The sequence below is a fragment of the Oncorhynchus nerka genome, linkage group LG4 (assembly GCF_034236695.1).
Source record: "Oncorhynchus nerka isolate Pitt River linkage group LG4, Oner_Uvic_2.0, whole genome shotgun sequence".
Taxonomy (NCBI): Eukaryota; Metazoa; Chordata; class Actinopteri; order Salmoniformes; family Salmonidae; genus Oncorhynchus; species Oncorhynchus nerka.
In genome coordinates, this window is record NC_088399.1 from 62,438,810 (window position 1) to 62,451,594 (window position 12,785).

The 12,785-nt window shown below is 44.5% G+C and overlaps 1 protein-coding gene across 7 annotated transcripts in view; it reads left to right on the forward strand.

Annotated features, from left to right (window-relative positions):
• The first annotated feature begins 5,859 nt into the window (after positions 1-5,859).
• Positions 5,860-12,785, forward strand: part of LOC115128351 (glyceraldehyde-3-phosphate dehydrogenase-like) — a 32,895-nt gene continuing 25,969 nt past the window's right edge. For 6 of the 7 annotated variants that reach the window (XR_010463820.1, XR_010463816.1, XR_010463817.1 and 3 more), the window contains exons 1-12: positions 5,860-5,945; positions 6,472-6,517; positions 8,591-8,690; positions 8,800-8,909; positions 9,181-9,271; positions 9,526-9,641; positions 9,890-9,971; positions 10,076-10,227; positions 10,408-10,486; positions 10,624-10,707; positions 11,263-11,360; positions 11,742-11,844. Coding sequence is in view for 1 of the 7 variants with exons in the window: in XM_029658127.2 (XP_029513987.1) it covers positions 6,495-6,517; positions 8,591-8,690; positions 8,800-8,909; positions 9,181-9,271; positions 9,526-9,641; positions 9,890-9,971; positions 10,076-10,227; positions 10,408-10,486; positions 10,624-10,707; positions 11,263-11,360; positions 11,742-11,811 (1,005 nt within the window). In the remaining 6 variants the exon portion in view is untranslated. Of the gene's footprint in view, positions 5,946-6,471; positions 6,518-8,590; positions 8,691-8,799; positions 8,910-9,180; positions 9,272-9,525; positions 9,642-9,889; positions 9,972-10,075; positions 10,228-10,407; positions 10,487-10,623; positions 10,708-11,262; positions 11,361-11,741; positions 12,037-12,785 lie in introns of those variants that run through there. The other variant, XM_029658127.2, reaches the window with a different exon arrangement.

Sequence of the window (12,785 nt, forward strand, 5' to 3'; positions counted from 1 at the left end):
GCGGGAGCTTCTTGTTTTAGTTTCTGTCTGTAGGCAGGGATCAACAAAATGGAGTCGTGGTCAGCTTTTCCGAAAGGAGGGCGGGGCAGGGCCTTATATGCGTCGCGGAAGTTGGAATAGCAATGATCCAAGGTTTTTCCCGCCCTGGTTGCGCAATCGATATGCAAATCAAATTTAGGGAGTCTTGTTTCCAGATTAGCCTTGTTAAAATCCCCAGCTACAATGAATGCAGCCTCCGGATATATGGATTCCAGTTTGCAAAGAGTCAAATAAAGTTCGTTCAGAGCCATCGATGTGTCTGCTTGGGGGGGAATATATACGGATGTGATTATAATCGAAGAGAATTCCCTTGGTAGATAATGCGGTCTACATTTGATTGTGAGGAATTCTAAATCAGGTGAACAGAAGGACTTGAGTTCCTGTATGTTGTTTTGGCCACACCACGTCACGTTAACCATAAAGCATACGCCCCCGCCCCTCTCTTCTTACCAGAAAGATGTTTGTTTCTGTCGGCGCGATGCGTGGAGAAACCAGCTGGCTGCACCGTCTCCGATAGCGTCTCTCCAGTGAGCCATGTTTCCGTGAAGCAAAGAACGTTACAATCTCTGATGTCCCTCTGGAATGCTACCCTTGCTCGGATTTCATCAACCTTGTTGTCAAGAGACTGGACATTGGCGAGGAGAATGCTAGGGAGTGGTGCACGAGGTGCCCGTCTCCGGAGTCTGACCAGAAGACCGCTTCGTTTTCCCCTTTTTCGAAGTCGTTTTTTGGGGTCGCCGGCTGGGATCCATTCCGTTGTCCTGGGTGAAAGGCAGAACACAGGGTCCGCTTCGCGAAAGTCATATTCTTGGTCGTACTGATGGTGAGTTGGCGCTGCTCTTATGTTCAGTAGTTCTTCTCGACTGTATGTAATGAAACCTAAGATGACCTGGGTTACCAATGTAAGAAATAACACGTAAAAAAACAAAAAACTGCATAGTTTCCTAGGAACGTGAAGCGAGGCGGCCATCTCTGTCGGCGCCGGAAGTAGAATGTGATGAAAAAAATCTAAGCTGAAATAAATCATTCTCTCTGCTAATATTCTGACATGTCACATTCTTAAAATAAAGTGGTGATCCTAACTGTCCTAACACAGGGAATATTTACTAGGATTAAATGTTAGGAATTGTGAAAAACTGAGTTTAAATGTATTTGGCTAAGGTGTATGTACATTTCCGACTTCAACTGTAGATATTCCATTACAAATCAGCCGTTTCCTGCTACAATAGTCATTAACAATGTCTACACTGTATTTCTGATCAATTTGATGTTAATTTAATGTACAAAAATGTTGCTTTTCTTTCAAAAACAAGGACATTTCCAAGTGACCACAAACTTTTGAACGGTAGTGTATATATACAGGTAACTGCCAAAACAAAGGAAACACTTGAATAGTGAGGGATACAAAGTACAGTATATTGAAAGCGGGTATTTCCGCACATGGTGGTCCTTAGCAATTCCTAAGCAGTTAACATCCCATCATGCTTAGGGTCATGTCTATGCCAAGGTGCATTGAAGCTGTTTTGGCTCGTGGGGGGGGGGGGGGGCAATGCCCTGTTAAGACACTTTTAAATTGGTGTTTCCTTTATTTTGTCAGTTACCTATATCTGGAATTTATTCATGGGTAGAGATTATTTGGAAGATTTTTTTTACAAGAATACTGGGTACGAACGCCAAGAAACATTCAGAGGCCTGTTGCAAGGGGTTCTGTATCTGAAGTGCAGAATCAAAACCCTTATTCCTAAACTGTCCCTATGAACGCTGATTTTCATGCAAATGTATCGCTATTTTATTCGACCATAGAACTGAGTTTTTACATGAATAAAAGAATGATTCCTGAAATGTTAGAAAGATAAGCCTAACGACAGACCATTTGCAGATACTCTGTGCAATGTGCACAACAGCTCTTTCAACTCCGGTGGGTTGCTCAAATATGTACACCATGGGCCCGTCATGGTTAATGCCAAGTCGTGGCCAGTATCAAGTGAAGGCAAAGGCAAATGTTTAGATAGTGGTTTTGATACAAGCTATTTTGCTGAATTCCCTAGGGTAGGGGTGGTCAAACTCATTCCATGGAGGCCAACGTGTCTGCAGGTTTCTGGGTTTTTCCTTACAATTAAGACCCAGGCAAACAGGTGAGGGGAGTTCCTTACCAATTGGTCACCTTATTTCATCAATCAAGTACAAGGGAGGAGGGAAAACCTGCAGACACTCGGCCTTCCGTGGAATGAGTTTGACGCATGTGCCTTAGGGTATCCATTGCACCAAAGCCTTCCAACGCCATTCCTTCAGGGTCAAACGCTGGTCTTTGCTCCAGCACCAGTCTATCATGGTCTCATACATTCGATAAAACCCACATGGAAAATGAAATTGGCACAGTCCTTTCTGGCTCTTGATGTGTTCCATTTTTAGGATGTTATTTGAGCTTCCAACATCAACATGTCTTGACTAGACTGAACTTGGGAGAATGTGAGTGTTGGGAGAGTGGGAGAGTGTTGTAATTGACAAATTGATGAGTATCAATATGAAATTTGGCTGCAGGCAAAATGAACATCAATGTCTCTGCAAATATGGTCACTCACTGAATGGAGATGAGTTGAAATGACAAGCAATAGGCCTGTGGTAGCTCTCCAGCACCCCACATTTGAACCCTTGCAGTAGTTCAATCACATAGGCAAAGTAAAGGTCAACCTAAAAATATGGCAGATGACCTTCTCATAATCTGCCAAGCTACTGAATACATATACACTACACCCTGGGATGGCCTATATCTCTCTATTTATATAGATTTATCATGTCAAAGAGGGTGACATTTTGGTAAGGCGACACCGAAGGGCAGGCACAACTTTACCATGGATATGTTCTGTGATATGGAAATATAAATGTTTTATGAAATCTTATCAATGTCTTAATAGGCTATGTTAAGGTTGGGCAGATGCTGCCCTGGACTGGCAGCAGCAATCACTTTAATTGTTTATGGGGTTGTCATAGTCATCGGAAAGGAGGAGGTGTAACAGTGTAGCTTCCGTCCCTCTCCTCGCCTTGAACCAGGGACCCTCTGCACACATCAATAACAGCCACCATCGAAGCATCCCATCGCCCCACAAAAGCTCGCCTCCCTACCACTGAGGAAGTACAGTTCCCGCGCAGCCCAGTCAAAACTGTTCGCTGCTCTGGCCCCCAATGGTGGAACAAACTCCCTCACGACGCCAGGACAGCGGAGTCAATCACCACCTTCCGGAGACACCTGAAACCCCACCTCTTTCAGGAATACCTAGGATAGGATAAAGTAATCCTTCTCACCCCCCCCCCCCCTTAAAAGATTGAGATGCACTATTGTAAAGTGGCTGTTCCACTGGATGTCTTAAGGTGAACGCACCAATTTGTAAGTCGCTCTGGATAAGAGCGTCTGCTAAATGACTTAAATGTAAATGTAAAAGCCACGGCCCTCTCAGAGCGAGTGACGTCCCCGATTGAAATGCTATTAGCGCGCACCACCGCTAACTAGCTAGCCATTTCACATTGGTTACAGAGGCGTAGGTTCTATAGGGATATATGGGAACTGGGAACTAGAATAAATACGAGGTCAAATCATGACATCAGTGATCTTCAGGTTGGAAAGTCGGGTTGGATGACCGTTCAAGTCAATTCTTCTCTGTCGGAGCTAGTTTTTCCGAGTTCCCAGTTGTTTTGAACGGGGCAATAGCTAGGGGAAGAGCTCCATTTCGTTCTCTCATTATTATCTCTCTGAGGGAATATCTCTCGCTGGACTGTGAGTTATGGCTAGCTACTGTAGTTCAGGCTAGGTTTGTTGTTTTATGCAGCTCCTGTTACCCCGCTGTGTAACATTAAAACGCCTGTTGGCATTAACTGTAATTCCCTCTCTGTCCTTTTGTTATTTAAGCTAGTAGGGCTATCCCACTTCTGACACCAGTGTAGCGAACAGCGGGGAAGGGAAGTGAACCTGGTTCGCTGGTGTGAAACCCTACACATTGCACGAATACAGTTAACCCACTTGGTGGGAATTGTGACGTAGCTCAAATAGCGAGGATCGCCACACTACCCCCAAAATTTGCTGTGTTGGTGTCAGAAGTGGGATGGAGCCCGTGAGGCCTCCGGAGAGACGTGTACATGTGAGGGATCTGGCATAGAGAAGCGTGGGGACACAGGGTAATGTAGTGACCTTAAAGGGATACTTCGGGATTTAGTCCATGATGCCCTTTATGTACTTCCCCAGTGTCAGATGAACTTGTGGATACCATTTTTATGTCTCTGTGTCCAGTATGATGGAAGTTAGAGGTAGTTTTGTGAGCCAATGCTAGCACAATGACTGGAAGTCTATGGGTATCTGCTAGCATGCTGCTCAGTACAGTTGAAACCTGGATTCATCTGTGAAGAGCATGCTTCTTCAGCGTGCCAGTGGCCATCGAAGGTGAGCATTTGCCCACTGAAGTCAGTTACGACGCCGAACTGCAGTCAGGTCAAGATCCTGGTGAGGACAATGAACATGCAGATGAGCTTCCCTGAGAAGTTTCTGACAGTTTGTGCATAAATTCTTCAGTTGTGCAAACCCACAGTTTCATCAGCTGTCTGGGTGGCTGGTCTCAGACGATCCCACAGGTGAAGAAGCCTGATGAGGGGGTCCTGGGCTGTGAGGCCCAGTTGGACGTACAGCCAAATTCTCTAAAACTATGTTGGAGGCGGCTTATGGTAGAGAAATTAACATTCTCTGCCAACAGCTCTGGTGGACATTCCTGCAGTCAGCATGTCAATTGCACACTCCCTCACAACATGAGACGTCTGTGCCTTTTATTGTCCCCAGCACAAGGTGCACCTGTGTAATGGTCATGCCGTTTTAATCAGCTTCTTGTTATGCCACACCTGTCAAGTGGATACTGTGTGTAACTGTGTGAGAGCGAAGTCTTGCATTTCGCTCATCTCAATGGCTGTTTCCCCTGCTCAGACATTGCATGCATCAATCAATGGTTGCTTGTCACGTCATCGACTGTGTCAGACTGACAGATTGCTATAACATAGGATGTGGTTAGCTGATACATAAAATACCTGTCCAGGCCACAGGAGGCAGCAGAGGGATGGACGGGTCATAATAATGGCTGGAACGGGGTAATGGAATGGCATCAAACAAATGAAAACCATGTGTTTGATGTATTTGATACCATTCCACCAATTCCGATCCAGTCATTACCACGAGCCTGTCCTCCCCAATCAAGGCGCCACCAACCTCCTGTGATCCAGGCGTTGTAAGATCTGGCAGGCATCAGCAATGCCTAGGCAGGGGAAAGCACCCAATATCTGTAGTGCTGCTCATGGTAACATCATTTGGCTGAGTCTACCTGTATTTCCATGTGTGTTAACAAGTGTCAAATTAGTTTACCAATCCATCTAGCCTCACCTGTTTCATTTATTAGTAGGTATATTGTAGTGAAACAGGCAGGGAGCAGGTCTCGAACTCTCGACCTTGTAGCCCGAAGTCCAGCGCGCTATCGACTGTGCCGCAAAAAGCACGCTCGAACTGCAGAGTCGATATCCGCGCTTATAAACCCAGGGTCGGTACAATATTAATGCAATATCAAATTAGGCTGCTAATGAGAACATATATTTTTTTGCCAAGATGCGCCCAGTTGCAATGCTGCCAATCTAACCAAAAACAATAATAATGGAGGGTACAAGGCACGACTGTCCACACCGTCCAAATGAACGCTGCAGGTTGTTTGTTCCGTATTTACTGCAGATTGACAAACCACTACGACCTTGACATTCTGACCAGGCGTGCGCACGCGGAGGCGTGTCCACGGACTCAATGGGAAGATAAAATGCGAGCGCACCTTTACTCGTCCCCGCTTCCCCTTTCGAACAAGTGGACAGACAGAGGCTATACAAGAACGGTACTTTAAAAACTTTATTTGCTCTTTTATGCTTTCCAAAACCAACTTTAATTGACAGTTTCAAGTATGCCTTTAATTGTATGTAATTTACGCACTGTGCAGTGTAGGCCTAGGCGTACATGGTGTTTTGAATAGCTGTCTTTTGACTTTGGGCTAACCTATGTGTTTTCTGTGCATGCGGACTTAGTACATTTTCTCAACGTTTTCCATGACTTATGTCAACTGTGTACATTAACAAAACACTGCTGATAGATGGCACAGATTTAATGGCCATTTAATTTTTTTTTTTTTTATATATATATACGTAGATCAGTGTTTCCCAAACTCAGTCCTGGGGACCCAAAGTAGTGCACGTTTTGTTTTTTCCGTAACACTACACAGCTGATTTCAAATGGCTTAATCAAAGCATGTTTGAGTTGATCATTTGAATTGTCTGTCTACCACTAGAACAAAAACCAAGTTTGTGAAATGCTGACATCAATGTGCATTCTACTCCTACTTGTTTTAATTTATGTTTTACTTTCAGAGGACTATACCATATCAGGCAAAATGGTGAAGATTGGGATCAATGGGTAACCTGCTTTTTGTCAATACCTTTTAAAGAAATGACTGGTTTTCTATCAGAACTAGAGGAGAGTTCAAAATGTCACAGAAGCGACCCAGGCTTGCGTTGCACAAATCCCTTGAGACAGTTTGTGTACTTTGGAACCAAGTTGGAGGAAAGCTCATGCCATACTGTAACTACTAGTTCACAAGCCTGGTCTGGACACTTATCATGTCCATTCTCTACTTATTTATAGTTTGGGTGTCACATCGCCTCTATAGCGCTCTCTCCTATCTTCTCAGCTGTCACATTCCTTTATTCTATCCATCTATTAATATCCCGCTAACCTTGTCAGCTAAAGTACCCTTTTTTTGTTGAGTTCTTTGACCAATCTTATCCTTTGAACCTTTATTTGACCAATAGACTGCCGGAAGATACGATTGCAATAAGCCCTTTCTCATAATCAATCTGTAATGATGCCCATTTCTAATCTGGGACACTAATGTGCTGATTGACCTATATACAGTAAACTAAACTCTTAACAGTGAGCGCAATCGATCCTCGTGACTGTTCAGTTCCCTCAAAGCCTATGTCATAAGACTCATAAAAAGGTGTTAAGTCATACAAAACTTAATTGACTAGAACAAATTGCTTGTTAATGGTAAAGGATAGCAAGGAATTTGCTCCACAATGCCAATTTGACTGGCTCATACTGTTGCCAAATAGGCTACTTGTTTTTCACCTTGTTTTTAGTCCTGATGCACTTTGACTCCTTTGGTGGTCAATTCATTGACCCCTGTGAACAGGACACCCTTTCAGCTGGGGGTGTATCTGATTGTCACTGGGCAAAGTCCAAATGTGTTAAACATTGTGGTGATCCTTATGAGTGACACTGAATCCTCAGTCACAGGGATTTTATCATCCCCTCTGAACTTGATTGGTCTGTATATATCACAAGACAAATCTGTGCAGTAATTGGCTGCTAATGTTATGTAAATAGAAGTTATTTCAGTTGCCCAGGAATGGACTTTTCTGTTTTTTAAATTGGGATTTAAAACAATTCTAGACTGTAATCCAGTTGACTTAGTATTTCAGTGGTGTCTAGGCTTTTCTCAGCCACTGACTGCAACTCAAGTCTCCAACATTCACAGTATTTGACCAATGTGGCCCTATCAGTAATCAGCCAGAGTTAAAACCCTAACCATCAGACTTCGTTAATTTCACGTAAGGGAGCAGTCCCATGTGGATTGCACTACACTATTCACCCAATTTAAGATGAAACCATCTACACAACTGATGGCAAGATGTACATTAAGCTATACTGAACAAAAATACGAACCCAACTATTTCAATTTTTTTGCTGAGTTACAGGTCATAAGGAAATTAGTTAACTGAAATCTATAAATTGGGCACTAATCTATGGATTTCACAAGACTGGTCAGGGGCTCAGCCATGGTTTTGCCTGGGAGGGCATAAACCCACCCACTTGGAAGCCAAGCCCACCCATTGGGGAGCTAGGCCTAGCCAATCAGTTATCCACCACAAAAAGGCTTTAAGACTGACTCCTCAGCACCCCACCCTCCCCTCAGACTATCCCACAGGTGAAGAAACCGGATGTAGAGGTCCTGTGTTGACGTGGTTAAGGCTGATTGGATGTACTGCCAAATTCTTGAAATTACGTTGGCGGGGGCTTATGGTAGAAATTCTCTGCCAACAGCTCTGGTGGGCATTCCTGCAGTTATAACAATTGCATGCTCCCTCGGCTTGTGACATCTGTGGCACATTTTAGAGTTGCCTTTTAGTGTATTAAAAAAAGCTATGATTTGAGGGTAATGTCCCTTTAACTGCACAGGCCAACCAAGCTTAAACAGATGAGTCTTTAACCTGCTTTTCCAATTTGTCCTCAACCCCGCACTTCTCATTTCTGGTCACGCTGCACCAACCCAACCATATTGGGCATAAACAAAGGCTCTGGGCTCCATGTCAAGGTTGGCAGGTGTTGTAGAGCTGTCGTCAGACATGTCAGTTTAGGGCTCCTGCCACATGCCGGTGTGGTAATATGATACATGAGAATTAACTGTAAGACTCTTTCTCCTCTCAGATTTGGGCGTATTGGGCGTCTGGTGACCCGTGCCGCTGCCAAGGGCGGCAAGGTTGAGGTCGTCGCCATCAATGACCCCTTCATTGACCTGGACTACATGGTGAACGTCATACTGCGTTAAGAAATGCAGTACACATAAACCAGTTTTAGCTGCTCGTGTTTACTGTACCATCACTTACTGGCTTTAAAGTCCTGCCCCTGTTCCATAGGTCTACATGTTCAAGTATGACTCCACCCACGGTGTTTGGAAGGACAGCGAAGTGAAGCAGGAAGGTGGAAAGTTGATCATTGGCAATCTGCACATCACAGTTTTCCATGAGTGAGTTGGTTTTCCTTGACTTATTCTTTAGGTACATTGGTTCAAATGACACATTTGGATGCTTTTGTGCACCCATATTAAGCTTAGTGGTGGACAAAAAAAAAAGATTACTCTCTGGTTCTGGGAAACTGCCCCATTGACCGAGTGCTCTAGTAGGATAGAAAAGGTATATTATTCCTATGGGTTTCACACACATTGAAACCTTCTACTTCTGTAATTGGAACGCTAGCTTTGTAGTTTAACCCCGACTTCATCTCGTTGCGTTCTTCAGGAGGGACCCCACCGCCATCAAGTGGGGCGAGGCTGGCGCGGACTACGTCGTCGAGTCGACTGGTGTGTTCACCACCATCGAGAAGGCCTCTGTAAGTAGCAGTAGGAAGGCCATGGTCACATGTTTAGGTCGTTAGTGATTTGGTGTGCGTTCATTGTTCTGGTAGGCATGTTATGCAGTGTGACCCCACTTTCAATTACGACCCCTTTTTTTTTTCTTAACTCCCTTTTTTCATTTCATATGTCTTTTTCTGCTATGTGCTAAAGGTTGGCTGGCTTAGTTCATTCAGAAGCTTTGCATTTCCACAAACTTAACCGTTGCCCTCATCCCAACCACCCACCACAGGCTCATCTGCAGGGAGGTGCCAAGAGGGTCATCATCTCCGCTCCCAGCGCCGACGCACCCATGTTCGTGATGGGCGTCAACCACGAGAAGTACGACAACTCCCTGAAGGTTGTCAGGTGAGCCTCCTGTTGCGTTACCTTTTTAAGGAGCGTTGGTCATTCCCTGCGGCCAAATTATGACCTGTACAAAAGAATTCCTGAAACAAACACGTACGCAGTGTGCTGTATTCTCACTTCTTCGTCAGTCCTGAGTAATAATATTTCAATTCGAAGTGCAATGTCAGCTGATTATTTTACGAGTTGGTGGCACAATGTTTAATCATTAAATATTTACTGTTATGTTAACACTTTCTATGTCCTCACAGCAACGCCTCCTGCACAACTAACTGCCTGGCTCCCATCGCCAAGGTTATCAACGACAACTTTGGCATCGTTGAGGGTCTTATGGTAAGAATGGATCTTCATTCAGTGTTGATTTTTTGAATGTGTCCTTTAATCTTAGTGGTGCTCCTTGAACCATGCATGGACTAATGTCCCCCCCCCCCCCACAGAGCACTGTTCACGCGATCACAGCCACACAGAAGACTGTTGACGGGCCCTCCGGTAAGCTGTGGAGAGATGGACGTGGTGCCAGCCAGAACATTATCCCCGCCTCCACCGGCGCCGCCAAGGCCGTGAGCAAGGTTATCCCCGAGCTGAATGGGTATGAACCAATCCGGGACAATCGTTTTTTTTAATGGAGGTTTGATATCATAGTTAACTACTGAGATTTATATAGCCTTAGTGCTTTTTACTAGGGTTTTGTTTTTTGAATAAATTATTTGAGGCCCACTTGTGCTCTTAATGGTGTGGATCCTGAACCTTTTGTTTTTCTGACCCACAGCAAGCTAACCGGCATGGCCTTCCGTGTCCCCACTCCCAATGTGTCCGTGGTTGACCTGACTGTCCGTCTTGAGAAGGCCGTAAGTCTCCCAACAATGTTTTTATACTTTTGCGAATGTCTCGTAGAGGTTGAACTGGGATTTTGGTGCAAGTCACCAGCATTACAGCAACAGGCACTTCATACATTTTTTTTTACATGTTCGCTCTTCTGCTCTAGGCGCCTTATGACGAGATCAAGAAGGTCATCAAGGCTGCTGCTGAAGGACCCATGAAGGGAATTCTGGGATACACAGAAGACCAGGTAAATATTTCCCCATTACAACCTTGTGTCCCAATCTGTCCTTTTCTTGAAGTGTGCACTTGTACACTACTTCCCATGAATTTAAAGTCATCAGATTAATCTAGATCAGGGTTTCCTGATCTGTCCTGAGCCCCCCTCCCCCCCCCGGGTACACCTTGTTTTTTGCCCTAGCACTACACAGCTGACTCACATAACCAATTCATCACGCTTTATTTGAATCAGCTGCGTCGTGTTAGGTTGACAAACGAAACGTTTAGGGAAACCTTGGTCTAGAGTACCCCCAGCCAGGCCACATATTTGGTGTATTCCACAGCTGATTTAAAGAGGCGCTTGATTAGGTGACAATTTGAACAAGTAGTGCTAGTTCTGGAACACATCAAATGCATGGACGTAGAGCACACTTCAGGGGAAAGGAGTGATTGGGACATAAGGCAGCCTTTCCCTACTCCTATGCCATGGGCCTCAAGGTCATAGGCTGAAATGTCTTAAGTGGCAACTCTAGCGAACGCTTGTGATGGTTAATCGTTTCCACTATGACTTGTTGCGCCCCCTCAGGTGGTGTCCACAGACTTCAACGGCGACTGCCGCTCCTCAATCTTTGACGCCGGCGCAGGCATTGCCCTCAACGACCACTTTGTCAAGCTGGTCTCATGGTATGTACGCAGGAACCTACACATTGTGCTCACACCAGGTGTCCACCGACTCCCAACGTTTCATCGACATGTAAAGCTGTGCATCATTTGCATTGCAGTGAATGTTGCAACTGTTAAAAATATTAACAGGGGCAGTATATGTGCTTTGAGGAACACTGAAACTTGCCTTTGATTTGTTAGTTTCCATCACCAAATTGATACCTTGATCTAAACCAGGAAACAAACATTCAATTAACCAAAGGGCTTATTAAATAAACTCAACACATTTTGGAGAAGAAAAAACAATGTTTGAACTTGATCGCCACATTAATTAACATTAGTATGGTCTTAGCTTTCCTGTGATTGTAGGTTTTTGAATTTTCAAACATCTGTCTTCTATAGGTACGACAATGAGTTTGGCTACAGCAACCGTGTTGTTGACCTGTGTCTGCACATGGCCTCCAAGGAGTAAAGTTTCCACACCACACTTCCAACCACTCACGACCTCTTCTTTCTCCTGAACGGACACCCCACCAGTCCGCTGCCAGAGAGCCTGTAGTGAACTCAACTCAATGGGAACATTTTTATAAGTCACACCTCTGTTCAGTGAGGATTGAGTATTTTTGCCTGCAGAATATTTCTGTTTACTACACTGGCTTAATTTGCACTCCTTCACAATAAAAGTCCTGTTATTGAACGATCATCTCATTCTTCCAGAGCACATGTTCATTATGGCACGCAACTGTTCTGAAACATTTTTGCAATGGAACTAATGGAACTGTGTTCCATTTAGTGCCTAATAAACACCACACTGCGTGGACTAATGTCTCTACCCCACACTTCATCCTGTCACAACACAGACGGTCCCTCCGATAAGCTGGAGAGATGTGCCAGCCAAAACAGGCTGTGGTATGAACCAATCAATGAGAACTGGTTCCTTAATGGGTTTTTATCACCAGTGATGGATAGGATTTGTATACTGCTTTTCACTAGTGGAATCAATTCTGAAGTTGTCGACACACCCAATTTGCTATGAGTTAAAAATATAAAAAATAAAAAGTTAAGATGAACCACAGTATTGGACAGATTTGAGCAGGTTTGTTTAATGTTTACATTTAAGCCACATTTAGCTTGAAATAGTGTGGATTCAAAGGGAACCAGGACCTGCGGCAAGCTGACTGGCATGGCTTCCATGTGCCCCTTGCCTGGTTGACCTGACAATCCGTCTTGTGACGACGTAAGCTCCGTTTGCTACATACTTTAGTCAGACTGACGTTGTTTGTGGTGAGGAGGAGTACGAGGGGTGTTGTACAAGAGTCATCAGTGACGGGATCATCTCTAACAGTATCAAAGCCAATGGCACGTTTTCTAACTGCTGCTTCACCCATTCTGGACCAATTTGACGGGTCGGGAGGTACTCGGATCCAAATGTTTGGCTGGTCGCGC